This window comes from Aotus nancymaae, unplaced genomic scaffold (assembly GCF_030222135.1).
Source record: "Aotus nancymaae isolate 86718 unplaced genomic scaffold, 86718_ANA_hifiasm-v0.15.2.pri h1tg000067l, whole genome shotgun sequence".
Taxonomy (NCBI): domain Eukaryota; kingdom Metazoa; phylum Chordata; class Mammalia; order Primates; family Aotidae; genus Aotus; species Aotus nancymaae.
This window is the reverse complement of record NW_026988482.1, coordinates 37055869-37077520: the sequence shown is the minus strand read 5'-3', so window position 1 is coordinate 37077520 and position 21652 is coordinate 37055869. Positions and strand designations below refer to the sequence as shown.

The 21652-nt window shown below is 41.5% G+C and overlaps 1 protein-coding gene across 16 annotated transcripts in view; it reads left to right on the top strand.

Moving 5' to 3' along the window:
• Positions 1–21652, top strand: part of CADPS (calcium dependent secretion activator) — a 472594-nt gene that overhangs the window by 298004 nt on the left and 152938 nt on the right. For all 16 annotated transcript variants that reach the window (XM_064367295.1, XM_064367298.1, XM_064367286.1 and 13 more), the window contains exons 9-10: positions 2357–2423; positions 14845–14953. In XM_064367295.1, coding sequence (XP_064223365.1) covers positions 2357–2423; positions 14845–14953 — 176 coding nt within the window. The remainder of the gene's footprint in view (positions 1–2356; positions 2424–14844; positions 14954–21652) is intronic.

The window sequence follows — 21652 nt, the reverse complement described above, 5'->3', positions numbered from 1 at the left end:
CACAATGTAGATAATGCAATGTGCAGAAGCCAAGTCAAGGGGGTAAGCAGGAATAGAAAATGAAACGTTTTTTAGGCTAGGTCAAGATGCTGGACTTTGTCCTTATAGGCTAAGGTTTTCCCAAGTGTATTCATGCCACTGATAGTACACAAGATAATTTTAACAACATACAAACGAGCATGGATCAAATACAGTCGGCCTTCCCTATCCACAGGTTCTGCACCTGAGAAATCAACCAACCATAGATGGAAAATATTTTGGGGAAAAAAAAATGAAAAATAAAAAATACCTTAATAAAAAATAATACAAATAAAAAAATACAGTAGAGCAACTATTTACATAGTATTTACATTGTACTAAGTATTGTAAGTACTCTAGAGATGTACTTATAAAGTATATGGGAGGGGCCTGGTGTGGTGGCTTACACCTGTAATCCCAGCACTTCAGGAGGCCAAGACAGGCTAATTACCTGAGGTCAAGAGTTCGAGACCAGCCTAGCCAACATAGTGAAACCCCATCTCTACTAAAAATACAAAATTAGCTGGGCATGGTGGTGTGTGTCTGCAATCCCAGCTACTCAAGCGGCTGAGGCAGGAGAATCGCTTAAACCCAGGAGGCAGAGGTTGCAGTGAGCCAAGATTGTGCCATTCCACTGCAGCCTGGGCGATGGAGCCAGACACCATCTCAAAAAAAGAAAAAAAACCAAAAAAATAAAGCATATGGGAGGATTTACTTCAGTTATATGCAAATACTACACCATTTTATATAAGAGCATCTGTAGATTTTGGTGTCTACAGGGGTCCCGGAACCAATTCCCTGTAGATACTGAGGGACAACTGTAATCATTTATGTATTTTAATGTGTGCTACATAAGTATAATTAGTATATCAAGCCTATAATATAGTTTCATTTTCAAAATAAATTTATCCATGTTAACTAAGTTAATTTAAAGAAAAATAATCAAGTAAATCATAGAATAGGTGAACAGATATGGGACCAATCGTGAAAATGAAATGTAAGAAGCCAAAGTTTGAGGCACCTTTCATATAAATGGTAGGGAAAGGGGGCAGGCACTGAAGGAATTTTAGCATGGAAAAGGCATGATAAGATTTGCAGGTGGTAAGCTCTGTCTCATTTCCAGGAATAAGATGAAAATCATTCTCATGTCCCTGAAACCAATTAAGAGGTTCCTCTATAATTGTCCATGGAAGCAAAAATTGTGGGTGGGGACTGAAATAGTGGAAGTGGGAAGAGGGAAGACGGAGCCGTGAGGAACTCCCCAGGAGGTAAAAATTCAACTGCACTTGGCGACTGAGGAATAAGGATGAGGAAACAGAAGGACCCAGGATGACTCCTGGGTTTCTGGCTTGAAGGTCTGAGTAGATTTTGGCTGCCAGCCACTCTTAGGGGCCCCTGAAACTTGTCAGGCAGTAAAAATTTTAATTAGGTGCATTCTTCATTATGTTCCAAAGCAGAAATTCTGTCTGAATTGAGGTGAAGTGAGGATTTGGAAGTTGTCCAGTGGGTGTTGATGACAGTAAACAGGTAAAGCCAGTTTTAGAACTCAGTATTTGAATGTATTTGAGCATGACCTGAGCTCTCCTTTCTTAGTTGGATACAGCCTGGAAAATGCCAGCCTCAATTCCTAGATCGATGCCAGTTCAACGTGTAACAATGCACAAAGTAGATAGGAAAATCTGTGAATCGATTAGTAATATTGATCTTAACATATCCAGACAGTTCTGAGCTCTGCCTCTGTAGTTCTTGACCCTGCTTCTTATTTTATTTTTCTGTATAAAAAATTAATTTCTTTCAACAGAAGAGCTTTTAGAGAAGGAGGAAGGAAGTGGGGGAGAACTTCCTATGTTGACTTGGAACTTCCTCCCTGTAATACACCTGCATTCCTCCCTGTAATACACCTGCAATACAGCAAAAGAAAACAAAGGAAGGTTTTCCTGAATGAAATGTGACAAGAGGTGAAAGAGTTGTGAAATTTAGCACTCTTTTTTCTTTCCTGTGCAATGTCTTTCAGGAGTTCCCCTACCTAAAAGACTTTTAGCACATACACAAATTAAGTTGCAGTGTAACATTTTCCAAGGTACTTTCTGGAATCAGTCAAGGAGTCTAAGTCTCACGATTGGCCTCAATTCCTCCTGTAAGTGGAAGTGAGCCACGCTTGCTGTTCTTTATGCTCAACCACAGGGCTCCAAAATCTGTGCCCTGTTCCTGAGCCATGTGCATTTCCTTGTTTATAATGTACATTTCCATGTGCATTACCAAGCTTCATGACAAAGTGTGTTCAACAGTTCACTCACTCAAGCATTAATGCAGCTCTGGTCTTTCTCCTTTCCCTTAGGTATTTGTGGGCCATCGGTAAGAATGTTTGGAAGAGATGGAAGAAAAGGTTTTTTGTATTGGTGCAGGTAACTAATTCTTCAACTCTAATAATATCAGTGTTAAGAGACATCAGTATTAAAGATTTGCTAGAATGAATAAGTGCTTTTTAACTGAGGTATAACTTTAATAAAATACACAGAGCTCATGCATTTAGCACAATAAATTTTTACATATGTCCATGTAACCAGAATTCAGAGAAGGATATAGAACATTTCCAGTACCCAAAGGGCTCCCTTGTGCTCTATTTTCTAGTTTTATATCACTTTAAATTTTTTAAAAATTAATACATACTCATAATTTTTTAATTCAAACAATCCAGAAGTATGTGAGATAAGTCAGGGAGAGTAGACTCTCACCCCTGCCCAGTCTCCTGCCAGGGATGGAGGATTCCAGGAGGATTGCCAGGTTAGGGCTATAGGGACATTAACATCGGCTGAAAACAATGTAGTATTTTGAAAAGCACTGAGATAGGCATTATGAGTAAAGTCAGAATTTAGTTGGACTTTTTGCCTCTGTTTTATTATTTAGCATGTTTGAATTTGAATTACGTGTGTGGGAGTGCTCTATTCCACTTGGTACCTGGTGCTTCCAAAAGTCTTAGCCAACTTCCCATAACTATGTTTAATATCTAGAATAAATCTTTCCAGTAAACTTTTTGTTTAACTGAAGCAAACCAAATTCTTCAAGTTGTTCTGCAACTTGCTTTTTTCACACAACTATTATAGCGATTTCTCCATATTTGCACATGTAGCTCTGGCTCTATTATCTGTAGACTATTCTCTTTTGGACAGAATTCTGGACTTTCCCAATTTGGGCTATTCTTAACAATGTTGTGGGGAACATCTGTGTATATGGATACACATGTAGATGCAGATATTGATATTAATACATCAGTCATATATAAATAATGTCTTTACTCTTGAGCATTTCTTAAATTTTTTTCCAGAAATAATAATACCTGTCTTTGAAAGACCCCATCTTTTTGGTCGGGGAGGGGTGTTCATTTTTTGCATCAGGATTTTTCCATTTACAAAGAAATTTTCCAGTGCTTCCTTTTAATTTCTAGACTCCACTGGAGCGTTTATACTATCATTCAATTTGCAGAAAACTAATTTATGCTGTACTCTGAAAGATGTCACAAAGTGAGTCAACTTGTAACTGCGTCACAAAATATAGGGTTACTTGACTAGGATTAATATTTAGAGTGCTAATCAGTATTTAGAGTGCTTTATACTCAGAGATCTGGCTATAAGGCAACTCCCTTTCAGGTCTAAATGACCTTGAGAGTTCCACCAACTCTGAACTTCTAAGACTAGACCATCTATAGATCTGCTTGTATCTGCTGTGCCACTAAGGCAAAATGCAGCTCTCTGGCTCTAATAAGCAGAAGTAATCTTTGCTTTCAGTATTGTTATGGGGTACAACAAAACCTTAAAGTGATTTAGCTGCAAGGAACATTTTGGAATGATGCCCATCCCTCAAAATAACTCACGGCTAAGCAACGGAAGCTATTTTAGCCTGTGATACATTTCCTCAGACTAACAACTGACCAACATTTATGAAGCACCTGCCTTGCATGGAGCACATTGAGAGAACATAGAAAAGAACTACCATGTCTGGTATTTCGCTCCCAGAAAGGAATCTGTTAGAGTTCCACATATGCAAACAGCAGAAATAGTCTCAAGCTAATTAAGATTTAAAAAATGAATATACAGAAGGCTTTGGAGAAGATAACTCATAGAAATGTGGAAAAGGCTGAATTACCCATCCATGTTAATTAAGAACAGGGCACAGCATAGTTCCAGAAATCCAGGTTGTGTTAGTCAGCCTTCTCCAGAGGGACAGAACCAACAGGATATATGTGTATAGGAAAGGGTGTTTGTTAGGGAGAACTGGCTCACACATTACAAGGCAAAGTCTCACAATAGGGGTCTACAGGCTGGAGAAGAGAGAAGCTGGTAGTGGCTCATTCTGAGTCTGAAAGCCTCAAAACCAGGGAAGCCAACAGTACAGCCTTCAGTCTGACTCCAAAGGCCCAGTAAGCCACTGGTACAAGTCCCAGTGTCTCAAGACCAAAGAATCAGGTTCCAACCTGATGCCCTCGGGCAGGAGGAACAGAAGGAAGTATCTAGCACGGAAGAAAGATGAAAGCCAGAAGACTCGGCAAGCAAACCTGTCCCCCCTCCTTCCACCTGCTTTGTTCTAGCCACACCAGCAGCTGATTGGATGGTGTCTATTCACACTGAGTGTGGGTCTTCCTCTCCTAGGCCACCAACTCAAGTGTTGATCTTCTCTGGCAACACCCACACACACACCCAGAAACAATCCTCCACCAACCAGCTAGGCATCCTTCAATCCAAACAAATGGACAGCTCATATTAGCCATCACAAGTCCTGGGAACCATAGCCAGTGCTCCTGGTGTGGTCATGAGACAGACTGGCACTGACCACTTTCCACCCTTGTATCTCTCTTTGAGGGTCAAATTTTATAGAGGGAGAATTGGTTTAGTCCAAACTAGTTCACTCTCAACTTTTAGCAGGAAGAAGGGGTGGCACTTGGGTTGAAATGAAATTCCACTGGATTTCTTTCATGCAAAATCAGGATGCCATTGCCAGAAGGAGAAATGGATACTGGGAAGGCAAAAATAGCTGCTATCTACTTTAAAGAGCTTACAATATAAATGAAAAGACAAGACACATCAAAAGAGGCAGTGCTGGCCGGGAGCGGTGGCTCATGCCTGTAATCCCAGCACTTTGAGAGGCTGAAGTGGGTGGATCACTTGAGGTCAGGAGTTTGAGACCAGCCTGGGCAACATGGTGAAACCCTGTCTCTACCAAAAATACAAAAACTAGCCAGGCACACTTGCTTGCACCTGTAATCCCAGCTTCTGGGAATGCTGAGGCAGGAGAATTGCTTGAACCCAGGAGGTGGAGGCTGCAGTGAACTGAGATTGTGCCACTGCACTCCAGCCTGGAGACTCCGTCCCAAAACAAAATAAAAAAAAAAAAACAGGCAGTGCTGAGTCATGCATAGTTCTCACCACTCCATGCTTCTCATTGCACTTGGCACAGCAGTCTCTCTTAGAATCACTTGGTGGGAGCATGCCTGGCCTCCTCAATAGACTGTGCGCTGTTTCAGGGCCAGTTCTGTTTCTGATTCTTTTCTGTGTCCTTCCCTCTTTTCCCTGCCACACCCATACACAGTCCCTAGCCCAGTGTCTGGCACAGGCAGTCAGGAAATATTTTGTGGAAGAGAAAAGAAGAAAGAGAAGGCAATGCCTTGGGTGGTGCTGAAAAAGGAGAGATCATGTGCTCTGAGAAGTGGCTGGTGACAACCATTCTCAGATTTCTGAGAGCCTTTGACATGATGAAGTTCTTAGGAGAAGTAGATGACTTCTTATTTCGGGAGAGGAAACTCTTCAGTAAAAACAAGAGGAAATGTGTGGAAAACATCAGTAAAGCGATGTCTGTACAGGAAGTACAGAGAGAATCAAAAGGGAGAGAAAGATTTTTTTCAGGCAACGGGAACACAGATGTTTAGAGCCTTCACACTGAGCCTTCTACCAAGAGAAAATGAAAGTCACACAGCAGCTAAAAAGCAAGCTCTGTGCTCACTTCTGAGAATCATAAAAGGGCACATCTCATCTAAAGTTCAGTATCTTTCCTAGAAGGGCAGGAGAAAAGAATTTCAGAATTTTGTGAGATTTTTCATATACATATGATTATCATTAACTTTAAAGAGCCATCAAGGTACATTGGGTACATCCATCCCCCAAAGAAAATCTGTTTCAGCCTGAATCAGATTTCTCCCTTAACAACCTCGGTGACAAACAGAGGTGACATGAGAGTCCCATCATCACAAAGATAATCGGGGAGCGAGGACGACAACTCAGGTCTTCTCTTTCAAGCCTTGTCCTATTCACCACAGTGTCCAAAAGTAATTTGCTGGCATACGCAGAAAATACTGCATTATTTTTTAATACTTTCCATTTTTTTCATCTCCCCTATTTAAATGATCACATTTAGAAGCACTTTATCAAAATCATAAAGAAAAAAAACACACTCCTTTGAAACAACCCCAATGCCATCATAGCTGCAGGAAGAAATTTCAAGGCCAATCGTGCTGGTCCAATTCAGAGGAAGCAAAAATGTCCCAGGTTGTTTGAAGGAAAGGATGTCAGTCTAAGCGGTGACAATCAGCCCCCAACAGCTACATGCAATGTTGAATTCAATCATACATACAAACGATTTTCAGTTTCTCTTTAGCCACCAAACCCTTGCTTTGAAACTCAAAATGCAAACATGAAACCCAGAAAACCACCTGGTCCAATTTGCAGAAGGGTGAGGGTGCTGGGGAAGGAAGAAGATTCCCCTAACCCTGCCCCTGCTCCAAGGTAGCCTTAAAGGGAACTCTGTGGAAAACAGTGTGGAAACCACCAAACAGAAAGTATGTCTACCCAAGCCACTTACTGACTCTTTGTGTCTTTCAATTCAGATGTTACATCTTACGGAATTTATTTATATAGAGAGCTAGCAGCACACAATTTCCGGCACAATTGTGATTTAATACATTAGATTTAAAACAAGGAAAATTTTCTGAAAAAAACAAAGATGAAGAGAGGACATCCGATGTTAGTCTCCTCAAAATTCATGTCCTGCTCTACACATATAGGCAAAGTCTACTTTTTTGCTTAACAATTAAAATTCTCCCTGACTGAGATTTCCTTTTAGTGCTACTACCTTGGGGAACCAAATGTTAGACTGTTAAGGGACTTCCTACTAGCCAGGGATGAAGGACATACTCAGAAAAGTGTTGAACCAAAGTAGCAATTCCCATTTCTTAAGGATCCAAGCTAAAATTATTATAGATCTGGCTAGAATCTACCCTACTAACTGTGAGGGGAATTAAGCAGTTGTAAGGAGCTTCTGTGCCAGAGATTCAAGCATTCCTGTACGATGAGACAGTGTCTGTAAATGTGGGCATGGACCATCTGCATCAGGTGTTGTTTAAAATGCAGATCCTAAAGTGCCATCCAGAAGACTCTGATACAGTAAGTCTGGGGTGAAGGCCAGTAATCCATACTTATACCAAGCATCCCAGAAGATACTGATGCAGGTGGTCCAAAGGCCACCCCTGGAGAAACACTGCCTTGGAGGTCATTATTCCACTTAAAGTGAAGGGTCTCATTCCCTTCAGACTACACCATCTTAGAGTTTTATGTTCTTTATAGAACCAAACATCAGAGTAGCTAAACAGATAATTATATGCAAATGGCAATGATAAAGCCTTCTCTTGCCATGTTCCTTGAAATTCCAATATATGTCCTATAAACTTGGCTGGCTACAAACCCTAACCCAGAGATTAAGGGAAAATGAGTCTTCAGCACCTTGAATCAAGAAATTACTGGGGCCTTCTTCTAAGTCCTCACATCCGTGGTGAGAACCAAATACGATGGTTACTACTGTTAGTAACTCTAATGTGACCAAATCAACACTAATGATAAAGATGTCAATTCCATAGAGTACTACTGGATAGTCAGAATGCCTCGCCCTGTGTGTGTAAGGAGAACAGTGAAGACAGGCCAACTTATCACCCATATCAGGTTAGAAAGTCATACCTGTATCATCTTTTTATTTTAAAAACATTTTAATTCTGTGCTCAAAAGATTTCTGGTTAAAATCTATTTTTTTGATTGGTGTTCAAATAATTTCTGAGACATTTCCCCCATTTTAGCACTATACAAACTATATTCTGTGGTTCCTCTAATAATGTGAGCAATCATTTATATGGTCTCTTAGAGTTTACAAAGCAATCATCAAGCTAGTCTCACAACCTTTCTGTACTACAGTGAGGACAAGGTTTTTCTCAACTTCACATTAGAGGAAACAAGGCTCAGAGTAGTTAAGTGACCTGCTCAAGATCAATGGCTTACAAGCAGCCATATATGAACCCTAACACAGGTCTTTTAACTGCAACTGCCTTCAGTAGCTCCAAGCAGTTAGCTAGGGCTGGTACTCAAAGAGATTGATGCATGCAGAATGGCATATATATATATATATATATATATATATATATATATATGATGGAATACTACTCATCCATAAAAAAAAAGGAATGAATTAATGGTATTCACAGCCATCTGGTTGGGATTGGAGAATATTATTCTAAGTTAAGTAACTCAGGAATGGAAAACCAAACATTGTATGTTCTCACTCACAAGTGGGAGCTAAACTATGAGGATGCAAAGGCATAAGAATGACAGAATGGACTTTGAGGACTCAGGAGAAAAGGGTAGGAAGGGTGAGGGATGAAAGACTACAAATTGGGCTCAGTGTATACTGATTGGGAGATGGGTGCACCAAAATCTCACAAATCACCACTAAAGAATTTAGTCCTATAACCAAATACCACCTGTTCCCCAAAAATCTATACAAATAAGAAATTTTTAAAATAAAAATATTTTTAAAAGAATGTTCTAGAACTGAATTACTTTACTCAGATGGAACCAGCATGGCTCCTCTGTTTCTAATTCCCAACTGAGAATGTTAGCAGAAATTATGTTCCAGCTTTCAGAAAAGTGGCTATATCAGAACAAGATAAAATATTATTAGATAATATATAATGCCTTGGAATACAGTAGTAGTCACCTGGGAATCCCATATTGAAATAATTAACCACAAAAATTAGTTGTAAGACATATGAATAGTTGAAGGATTTGTAACTCTGAATGTGTTTTTCCCACTCAACTCCACAATTGCCGTACAAGACATTTATATTTATATTCTGGTTGCAAATGGCAGATATCAACCCCAACAAGCTTAAGTTTTAAAAAGAGAAGAATTGTATTGGTTAGCTAATTAAACTAGTAATTAACTGGAGAGTCTTCTGTCATGGCTAGATCCCAAACTCAAACAATATCATCACGCCTCCATCTCTCAATATATATAATCTCTTGGTTCTGCTTTCCTCTGAATTGACTTTGCCCTCAGGCACGATCTCTGGCAGCTCAAGCCTTATGAAAATTTGGCAGTCCCAGAGAAAACTTGTCTTTTCCAATTGTTCCAGTACAGGCCTTCAGTGAGCTTTTTTTGGCCCAATGTGGTACCAAATCCTTGCATCAATCACTGCAACCAAGGAGTACTATGTTGACTGGGGAGGCATGGGCCAAGTGTTCTACCCACCCTCCCTCCAGCTAGAGGTGCAGTTAGTCCCACAAAACCACTTGCACTGAAAGTTGAAAAGAGAGTGGTTTCCAGAGGAAGACCAGGATTCAGTTGTGGGAGGGAAATGAATGCCCTGCATGCACACATGAGAAATGCTCCCACAGAAGGCCAGGTGCAGTGACTTGTATCTATAATCTCAGCATTTCAGGAGACTGAGCTGGGATGATCACTTGAGGCCAGGAGTTTGAGACCAGCCTGGGCAACATAGTGAGACCCTATGTCTACAAGAAATAAATTCTTTTTTAATTATCAAAAAAAGAAATGTCCCACAGATGTTATCATCCCCATTTAAAGATCACAAAACCATGTCCCAGAAAAGTTAACTGCCTTGAGTCATGTAGAAAATAATGGATCTGAAAAACAAATCCAGTTCGGCATGACCCTAAAACCTGTTCTCCTTCTACTCCACCAAATGGCCTTCACTTCAGTGTCAATCAAGAGTCTGGGATTTAGACACTGTGATCCTTCATTTGCAACTATATCGCACTAAAAATAGTCCTTAGTCTCCAGGAACTATGTGATTCACACCATAAAAATTTGCTCAGCTGGGCACAGTGGCTCACGCCTGTAATCCCAGCACTTTGGGAAGCCAAGGCAAGTGGATCACCTGAGGTTGGGACCTGTGTGACCAACATGATGAAACCCTGTCTCTACTAAAAAATAAGAAAATTAGCCGGGCATGGTGGTGTGCGCCTGTGGTCCTAGCTACTCAGGGAGGCTGAGATAGGAGAATCGCTTGAACCCAGGAGGCAGAGGTTGCAGTGAGCCGAGATCACGCCGCTGTACTCCAGCCTGGGAAATGGCTCACAAAAAGAAAAAAAAGAAAAAGAAAAGAAAAATTTCTCCATCTTCAGATTTTGGCTCAATTGGCCAATGCTTCCTCGGGAATTCTTTGCCTAACCACCCACTAGACCAAATCTCCAAGCTCTTACAGTACCATATACCTCTCATTTTAATATTTGCCACTATTAAAATAACACGTTTCTGAAATGTGATTAATGTCTACCTTCACACTAGACATGAGGGCAGGAATCATGTCAGGTTTTCTGCATATTTACAGTCCCAAAACCAAACACACTACCTTTGTATTTGTTGAATGAATGAATGCATCTATTATAAACAACTCTTTTCTAAAATATGTATGTGAATTTTGGACAAGGGCTAGTGACCAGGGTTCAGTAAAAAAAAAAAAAAAACAGCTAATTTTCAAAGAATGATGGTAAATGCAAGGAAAGGGGATTTAGACAAAATGCATTCTACTGTTAGTTGTACATCCAAGTATTTTAGTCTCCCATAGGTGATAGGAAGAAGGGGAGGGGAGAGTTGGGGATAAGAAAGGTTTAACCTTTTCATCTCATGACTGGAATTTACTGCTAACTATAATTGAAACTCAGGTGCAAACCTTAGAGGTTCTGGACAGTTCCTATATATTAAAACAGTGGTTCTCGCACTTCAGCATGTATTAAGAAATATCTGGCCAATTGTGGTGGCTCATGCCTATAATCCCAGCACTTTGGGAGACCAAAATGGGAGGATCACTTGAGCTCAGGAGTTCAAACCAGCCTGGGTAAGATAGTGAGACAAACCACCCCCTATCTCTACAAAAACAAAATTTAAAAATTAGCCAGGCATGGTGGCACATGCCTGTAGTCCCAGCTACTAGGGAGGCTGAAGCAGGAGGATCGCTTGAGCCCAGGAGGTCGAAGTTGTAGTGAGCCATGTTTGTGTCACTGCACTTCAGCCTGAGCAATAGCAAGACCCTATTTTGAGAGAGAGAGAGAGACAGAGAGAGAAAAAAAAAGGAAAGAAAGAATTTGAGACAATTATGAAAAATGTATAATGCTAAGGCCCACTATGACCTGAGATTCTGATTCTGGTTTGACCTCCTTACCCGCTCCAACACACACTGTCTAATAATGAAAGGCAGCTGCAGCTGTTCTCTCTTTCTTTTGTTTTTTTGAAACGGAATTTCGATCTTTTGCCCAAGCTAGAGTACAGTAGCCTGATCTCAGCTTACTGCAACCTTTGCCTTCTGGTTTCAAGTGATTCTCCTGCCTCAGCCTCCCACGTAGCTGAGATTACAGGCGCCCACCACCATGCCTAGCTAATTTTTGTATATTTAGTAGAGACAGGGTTTCAACATGTTGGCCAGGCTGGTCTCAAACTCCTGACCTCATGATCTGCCCACCTCAGCCTCCCAAAGTGCTGGGATTACAGGTGTGAGCCACCATGCCTGGTCCGCCATCCACTGTTTAGGGAATATTACTTGAAAGTATTTTCTAGTTAAAACAAGTGCCTGGAAATAAGCTAAGGGTTTTTAAAGGTGTATCTGAGGTGCAGCCACCTTTAAAATAAAACCTCGCTGACTGTTCCCTCAGAAGTCCCAACTGTCTGTCCCATGATTCCATGAGAAGATACCTACCCACCAAAAATCCCAAGGATGTGAAAGGCATAGTCCTTTAAGCCCTTCTCTCCAGCATGCACTTTCAGATGTCTGCTTGTCGTTTGAGATCACTAGATTCATATGCTTTCTGTAGTAGGCCAGGCTCTCTGACAGGGTGGCCGACTTTCTCACTTCTAACGTGCATTCCAGGCTTTGCTGTGCCTTTATTACAACAGTGTTCGCTGCCTCATTAATTTTTCATCAACAAAATACAATCTTAAAAGAATTCTACTATGACAAAGGAACATGCATTTCATTGGGAATGGCTTTCACTTAGTGTGGTCTTGTGAATGTTTAAAAAATAAATTTAAGACTTTCCAAGTATTTGCATTTCTCCCACCATTCAAGCACTCTAGAAAAACCAAGATTCCCCCCAAATTTTTCAATAATTCAAATCATTCAAAGAGAAATCATTCCTCCTCCCCTCCTTTATTTCCTAAAGTACATCGTAAAATCCTAAATCAAGATGCTCCCAATGAACCAACTCAGTTTGGTTTACCAACTCAGACCAGTTCAGTTTGTCGACAGTGACTTCAGCAATATAACCAGAAGAGGGCATCAGCATACAGCTCTCCAAGAAGCAAGCCACTGAAATAGAAAAGGAAAAAAAATAAAAATAAAAAAGCCCAAACCATGTAGTAATAGTAAATGCATAAATCTTGAAATCACACCCTTCTGTTGTGATTTTTTTTCATCTCAAGTGAGTGTCAGCAACTCTCTGTTTGGCTAATCACATTAATAAACTGTGTCATTTTTCATGTTGCCAGATGAGAAATGCCAGGTTAAGGAAAAAAAAATCCCCACGGGACCGTTCTAGCAATATCTATGATCGTAGTCATGCAGAGTGTTACAGGGAATTTATTATCCCTAGGACCAAGAATAACAAGTTGGAAAGGCCTGGTGCTGTACGTGGAATACTGTGTAAATTTTGGAGGGGAACCCGCTTTACTGGATTGTATATACTCAACTTTCTAGAACCAATCACATTCAATTAGTGAATGCCCATTATATGGCAGATTTTGCTTATGGGAGTGAAAATACAACCAAGATATATGACTCCCTAGACCTGCCTTCAATGAATTTATAATCCAGTAGGTGAATCCACCTATTGAACTATACTGTATTAGAACATGTGTCAAATTCGAGGAAGCTGCCCATATAAATGTATGTGCATATGAAGTGTTTGCTCTGTGAGTATCACATATGGTATGTAAAGTTCAATTAATTCTCTAGCAACAATAAGACGCAGGTAAATACAGATTAGGACTCCAAGGCTTAGAGAGCAGACAGCTTATCAGAGCTGGGATGGGACTGCAGGCCCATGGAACCCCCAGCCTACACTCTTGACCTTCCATTTTAGGAGAAGAGTACTTTATTGGTTGTTTTGTTTATTACAAAAAGTTAATATATGTTCCTTTATGGAAATACTCTTACTGACCCAGCCTTAGGTTTCCCCGGGCGTTGCAATATAAAGAAGTTCTGCAAACTCTATGCATTATAAGGAAACCCAAGTGGGGCGATAAAGTTTCCATCAGGAGCCAACAGAGGGCAGCAACAGACAAACCAACCACCAATAACATCCTCCTGTGGACGCCCTTCATCTCTCCACTGGGACCCTCAAGCCTCGGACAGTGCGGGAGATGCATGTAGCACTCGAGAACGACAATTTCTTATCGCCACTAAAACAACACAAATCTCACCATAGAAGAGACTAAAAATGTCCCCCGCTGGGATCAAAGTTCACTTAGAAAATGTCTCTTTTAATAAAGGAAACTGAGGGATGAGGGACGTGGCACTCCTTGTCTAAGACATTTGACATCCGCGGATAGTAAATACGCCTGAGAGCTTTTAGCCCGAAGCTGGGAGGATGCTTGCTTTCCCACAGGCTTCTTGCAGACAAGCCAGATGCAGAAATGCTAAGTGTATGTGCTGGGTCTGGATGCACTAGAGCGACAGGATCCTGGAGGCGGGCCTGCAGCTGTGAGCGCCCGCCCTGCACTGGCATGGATTGTGTTGGTAGAGTGAGGCCTGCCATTAGGGCACCAGTGACAACAGCCACGCCATTGGGGGCTGAGGATTGCTCTACTGTGACTGGCACCTAGTGATCGAGCGCTCATTGCTTGTGACAGCGTGTCACTCCTGCACTTGTCTGTGATGAAAAGAAGACTTCAAAGCGACCAAAGTACTCCTTTAGCAGGAGAAGAAGGGGACGAAACGTACAGTTTGATGCTGATCAAAATGCTGCAAAAAATGAAATACTAAAATAAAAAGGCATAAATAAATGAATGTGTAGTCTCTAACTTCTGACCAAAAGGTCTGTGTCGTATCTGCAAGCATGGCAGCCTCAGCCAAGGCCACGGTCACATTAGGTTGAACCTGCAACATTGCTGCCATTCAACCTCTTTTGACCTACAGAAATGACAATTGCATGTAGCTTAACCCAATTATATTAAAAGCAATAATGATAGTATCTAACATTCATCAAGCACTTACTAAGTGCCAGGAACAGACTCTGAGATTATTCCACATGTGAACTCATTCAGCCCTCACAATAAACCAATAAGGTAGGTTCTAAGATTATATCCAGTCTACAGATGAGATTATGAAGGACCAGAGAGGTTAAGTAACATGCTCAATGTCACACAGCCAGGAGGTAGCAAAACTCAGTTTGAACCCAACCATGCAGTTCAGATCCTCAGAGGAGAAAACATGGGGGAGGGATTTTTTTGGAGAAGACAGGCTCTAGGGGACCAACCTCACAATCTGCTTTTCCTTACCAGGTCAGTCAGTACACATTTGCCATGTGCAGTTATCGGGAGAAGAAAGCGGAGCCTCAGGAACTGCTACAACTGGATGGCTACACTGTGGATTACACCGACCCCCAGCCAGGTACCCACCTACCCTCTAGGCCACGAGCCCACAAACCCTCAACCTTCCCAAATCAATGGTCAACTAATATTTGCCTGGCACTTATTCCATGCTAGGTACTAAGTTGATTTACTAAGGGTTTCAGCTGTGACTACGACAGCCACAATCCCTGATATTATGCCATTTTCATCCCGGTTGGTTAAATGCTATCCTAACCTAGGGCTTTGGTTTTACTCAAGGGATTCCCTACTTTAAAACCAAAAAAGTAAGAGAGCATTTTTCTTTTACCTACGTGTATCCACATCAACCATGGACTCCACCATACAATGCCAAAAAAAAATTCCGAAAAAGAAGTAGTCCTACATGTACACCAAAGATGTGTGTGTGTGTGTGTGTGTGTGTGTGTGTTGTTTTCCACCAGTGATGTGTGGGCTTGGCAGATTTCAGTGACCAAGTGAGCCTGCCCGATATATCCATATTCCCTAGCTACAATTCAAAAGCTCATAAGGTTAGCTGGCAGCACTTGAAAACCATCCCTAAGTGTCTTTTTTCCTAAGAAGACACCAATCCACAAGCAGAGACAATGAAGCCCTTAAGCCTTATGTAACTCAGAAATCTACACGAATGGTAGTATTTCTTATAAGTTCTACACCGCATAAGTTCTACATCCTGCCCCCTCGCACCTCTCCCCCTACCCATTTTATCTTTTTCCCAGAAAAAAAAAATGAATAGAAATCAGCCTCAAAGAACCTTCAAAATGGGAGGGGGGTGCGAAATCATTTCAGCATATTAATGAACAACAAGCACCAACAGCCCTCTCCCGGAGAAGTTTATTTTTATGCCAAATCTGCACAAGGAAAGCATTTCCAACCATACTGCATTATTTGGCCCAAAACCTTTTTTTCTACTCCCATATTGCTCTTCCACATGCAACAAAATACACATAAAAGAAAAACAGAGTTTGAGAGAAGATGGGGTGCTAACCTGAAAAGGTGTGGCAGGGAAGGGCTTGAGCCCAGTCCACTTAGTAAAATTAGCACCCTCAGAATCTCAACTCTTGAGTGACTGGGCCCAGCCCCACCCCTTTGGACTTTCACATGTTATTTGTATATTGCCAAAGCAGAATGCAGAGCTGACCACATAAGGCATGAATTAAATGCTCTGCCTGGAAATCCTTCATAATGAGTAGAACCTACGAGTTTGAAACAAACAATTTCATGCAACTTCTCATGGAACGGATGGGGCTCCTGCCTTAAGAAACCAGTCCTTAGGACATTCTGTGATAGTTTGTGTTATTTGCAAGTCATTGGGTTTCCTTCAAAAAAAATAGATTCAGTTCTCCTCAGGACTTGCATTTTGAAGTAGAAGGCTAGGGCGAGGTGTGGTGGCTCACATCTGTAATCCCAAGGCAAGAGAATCGCTTGAGACCAGGAGTTCACAACAAGCCTGGGCAACAGAAACAGACATCATCAATACAAAAGCAATTTAATTTTAACCCAGGTATAGAGGCACACATCTGTAGTCTAAGCTACGAGGTAGGCTGAGGTGGAAGGATTGCTTGAGCCTAGGAGCTGGAGGCAGCAGTGAGCTGTGATTGCACCGCTGCACTCCATCCTGGGTGACAGAGATAGATACTGACTCAAAATATAAAAATAAGAATTCTAAAAAATGATAAATTTTAAAACATAAAATAGGAAGCTACAGGACCCATATGAGAAGGGAAACCAATACCATCTTATAACAATAATTCCTTTTGAGCCAGTTCATTCTCCTTTTCCCGCCTATGACTGCATTTAGCCCTCACAGTAATCCCACAAAGTGGATAGGACCAGATTCATTACCCAGTTTTGTAAATGAAGAAACTAAGATTCTGAGATATCAAAGGATATCTAAGTTAGAGACTGCCTGGTGGCCAAGCTGGGACTCCGGGTCTAACCCATGTCATGCCTTGGCACTTGCAGTAAAGCATAGCTGCATGAACAGCTATACCAAAGCTATAGTTGTTATTTTATCAGATGATAGCAAAATTATCTTCCCTCAGTGGGGAGGGTAGGAGTGGAGAGAGCTATTCTATCTACATGTGTAAGGAGTAACTGTGCATATATATTTTTAAAACTTATTTCTTTTTACATAGATCCCATGGGATAAAATGTATAAATTTCTTTGCAAAAGATGTAAATGGAAAGATGTAAAATGTAAATCAATTATGTTCTTGAGAATAATAAGCAGCTTCTTCTATCTTTCCATGTGCTAAGTCCTATTTATTCCCCAAGTCATGTTTGATTGAAAACGGAGACTTAAACCTTCCCAGTTGTCATAGGAAAATCTAACTCAGAATTCCTTAAAGAGTAATTATTGGCCAGACACGGTGGCTCTCACCTGTAATCACTTGAGGTCAGGGGCTCAAGACCAGCCTGGCCAACATGGTGAAACCCCGTCTCTACTACAAATACAAAAACTAGCCAAGTGTGGCGGTGTATGACTGTAATCCCAGCTACTGAGGAGGCTGAGGCAGGAGAATCGCTTGAACCTGGGAGGCAGAGGTTGCAGTGAGCCAAGATCACGCCATTGCACTCCAGCCTGGGCAACAGAGCAAGACTCTGTCTCAAAAAACAAAAAAGTAATTATTAAATTACTTTTTTCTGGGCCCCACTCCTAACCTGTGAACCAGAAGGAAAGGCAGGTCAGAATCCTTGTATTTAAATAGGCACTCCAGGGGATTCCTGAGCACAGTAACACTTGCCAGCTGGAGAGCCAAGTAATGTACGTTTTAACCAATGTCCTCAGATTTGAGGAATCTCCTCAACTGCTCCCTGAAAGGTGAGTGTGCAAATGGGGAGGACTTCAGACTCTATCTCTTTCCCTCCTTCTCTTGGTTTTATCCAGGTTGTCAGTGGACCCAACTAGTGGCAGTTTTATGGGCTAAGAACACTTGTGACCCATTGCTGTCTGCCACAGAAGGGAGGGATTCAACTAGATATTGTTGCCTTAGTACCAGCCTGCGATCTAGGTGGTTCCCCAAGACATAAGCACTTCCACTGAATAAACTCTACTGGGTCCTTGAAGTGTTAATTTGGTGAATTGGTGAATTGTATAAGTTTCACTTACAAGCTACTCCTTTTAAGCTAAAAATAAAAATGCTTCACTTTACCTTTCCCTGTGTATGGTTTGGAAAGTATGAAACAGTCTCTCAATTTCTATCAGATTAGATAACTAAGTCTTCAAATAAAAGAATATTAATCCAGAATAATTCAATGTCACAGTTTATCAAACAACTAAATTATTCTTACACAACTCATAGAGACCTTTATTACCCTCATAAATGGACCTCGGCCATGCAAGTTGTTGGAAGAGTAACCCCTTTCCCCTAGAGAGCTGGCCAACACTCCCTTACCTGGTCTGCCTTGTCTATTCCCAGACGTGTCTTTTTGTCTTTGACCTGTGGGACTGTGCTCCTCGCTCTCCAAGGAGAGCCCATGCGAAGTCACAGATCACATTCTTCAGATTCAGTCCCCAGGAATTGTTGCTTTTTTAAGACTGATGCCCTTGCTGCACACCTGGATGTTCACTTGCTGGATGTTCACTTTGCTTTCTCCTCTCTTTCATCTGTTGCTTTTCTGTCTCCTCCTTGCTTTCCTTGGTGTGTCCTCAGTCTCTTGTGCTTTCCGAAAAAGCCCTGTTGCTCTCTGCTGCTCTGCTTGTCATTGCTTCTGTTGCTTTCCTTGCTCCTCTTTGCCCTTACACACTCCAAAATTAGGCTTTATTTTATTGTTAATAACAACTCTTCAGAGAGCTGTTAGTGAGGGCCAGGCTGTGGATTCATGCTTTAGTGCAGTATAGCACCATGGTTACAGTCATCAGCTCTGGAGCCAAACAGCTGAGGTCAGAAGTCAGCTCTGACATACACCACCCAGCTTTGTGTCCATGGGCTAGTAGCCACCTACCCCATGACTTAGTTTCCTCATCTGTAAAGTGGAAAAATAGTACTTATATCATAAGGCTGTTGGGAGGATTGAATAAAAATATAAAAACTTCTTGTTGTCTTTCCATCTCTACCCCTAAATAACTGCACAGTGGAAAGGGCTCCCCACTTCCCCAAAGTAACTCCATGAACTAACTTTCTGACAGTAGCTCCAGGAACACAGTATCCCCACCCCAGCAGCGGGCCCTGGGGGAGGGGGAAGCCTTGGGGCTGGTAAAAGTGATACGAGTGATGTCCGTCCTGGCATTCCCTGACTGTAGCAAAGTAGCTTATTCCTAAGGATACCATGAGACTAGGCTACAGGTCTGTTGACCCTTTCTTCCTTTCAACTCCTTATTGCTCACTTTCCAGGCTTAAAGCACCTCTCAGAGCTCTTCCTCCTCCCTCCCCTTTCAGAATTTTTATTTTCATTGCACTATTCATAAGGTTGATCAGTTTTTCCCAGCTTGCTAACTCCCCATTATCCTACTCAAATTATGCATTTTAAAACCTTCCATATTAAATTAAGCACAATAGTCCCTTATAATAACACCAAAAATATTTTAGTAAAGCTTTATAGGTGTGGAATCATCAGACCCCCCATAAAAAGAAGTAGCTATTTATTGTCCTAAATCCTTGGCCATTTCATGTGCAAAACTATCAACACACACCCACACTTGCAGTATAGACACCTCAATAAATAGCATCAATGAAGAAATCTTAATGTTACCAGAAATCTTTTCCAATGACGAATGTCAAACAGATTGCTGGCTGGACCTCATTGGAAATTTGGAGATTCTAATCATTCATTCTTCTCTTAGTTTTTAGTAATTGAGGAAGTGATGAGGAACCTGATGAAGATATGAAGTATCATTTCCAGCTAGAGAATACCCAGTTACCTAAAATACAGGTTTCTGGAATATGTTGATGGACACAATATAGCTTTGACCTGAACCCAAAGAGAAGTTTCCACCTATTTATATTATATATCAAATCTCTAAAATTTAACCTTGAGAACTGCTCATGGAGAAAGATGATTTTGGAGCACATTCATTTATTCAACAAGTACTCGTGAACCCACTATGTGCCATGTACTGTTCAGACACCAGGGATACAGCAGTAAGCAAAACAAACAAAACCTGTCTGCACTTAGGAAGCAGAGTAAATTACATAGTTTGCTAAAAAGTAATAAGAGCAATAAAGAAATATTAAGCAAGATAAGAGATAGGTCACAAGAAGTAGAGGTCAGGGAAGGTATCAACAAGAATGTGATGTTTAGGAAAAGACGTGAAGGAGGTAAGGATGTGAATCATGCAGATACCTGAAAGAAGAGTGCTCTAGTCACGGAGAAAAGCAAATGCAAGGTCCTGAGGTGAGCACATGCCTGTGGTATTCAAGGAAGAGCAGGAGGCCAGTGTGGCTACAATGAAGTGAGTACATGTGTGCATAGAGGGAGAGAGAGACTACTAGGAGAGAAGGTTAGAGGTGGCAGAGGACCAGTTCATGGGGCCTTTCAGGCCTTGTCAGAACCAATGCTTTTCCTCTGAGTGGAAGCTGGAACTCCTGGCAGGTTTTGAGCAGAAGAGTGACATGACCTGGCTCTAGTGCTAAATCAAGGACTTTGACTGCCATGTGTGAATCAACTACAGAGAGTGAGGATAAAGGCAGACAGGTCAGATAGGAGGCTCTTAAAATAATCCAGGGATGATCATGGCTAAATTGATGATGGCTGCAATTGGAGACAGAAGTCGTCAAGTTCTGGTAAAGTCCTAATGGTGGGACCATCAGAATTTTATGATCTGTTTGAAGTGGGTAGTGAGAGAAAGTAAAGAGTCAAAATTGACCCCAAGATTGGGGGTTTGGGTGGCAAGAGAGATGGACTCAGCTTTGCTGAGGAGGTCAGGGAGAAAGACCAGGAGTTCAGTGTTGGATTTGACAAGCTTGGGATGTCTATCAGATGTCCATGGGGAGACGTCAAGAAAGATATTCAAGTCTGGGTTCCAAGGGAGAGGTCCAGGTTGGAGGGAGAAATATGAGGGCCATCAGAATACTCATGGTACTTAAAGGCTGGATGGTATCACCATGAGAGAAGGTATAGCTAAAGAAGAAAAGATGGGCAAACACAGAAGGCCAGGGCATGCCCGCATTTAAAAGTCAGGAAGAGGAGTCGGAGCCAGCAGACAAGACTAAGGAGAAGCAGCCAGGAAGGTAGGAGGAAAGTCAGGTTTCCTGAAAGCTAAGTAAAGAAAGCATCTTGAAGAGAAGGGAGTGAGTGCAAATACTCATATAGGTGGATGGGCCCAGTAAAATGAAGACTTCGAACTGACCATTGGATTCAGCAATGTGGAGGTCACTGGTCATTCAGCAATGTGTCCACAGAAACCTGGACAAGTTTCAGTGGGGCAGCAGCCTGATTGGAGGGGTTGTAAAGCAGAAGAGGAGGGGAGAGACCCTTGCTACTCAACATGCGGTCCTCAGACCAGCACCATCTGTATCATCTGGAAGCTTGTTAGAAATGCTGCACCCCAAGCTCCATTCCAGACCTACTGAATCAGAAGCTGCATTTTAACAAGATGCTCAGGGGATTCATATAGGTACTAAAATTTGAAAAGCCTTGGTAGGGGTTTTCCTTTCATTATAAAGAGAAGAGCAATAGAATAGTAGCTGAAGGGAGAGATGAGGTAAAGAGAGTTTTTTGTTGTTTGTTTGTGTTTAAAGATAAAGGAAAAAATGGTATATTTATAGGTAGATGTTTGTCC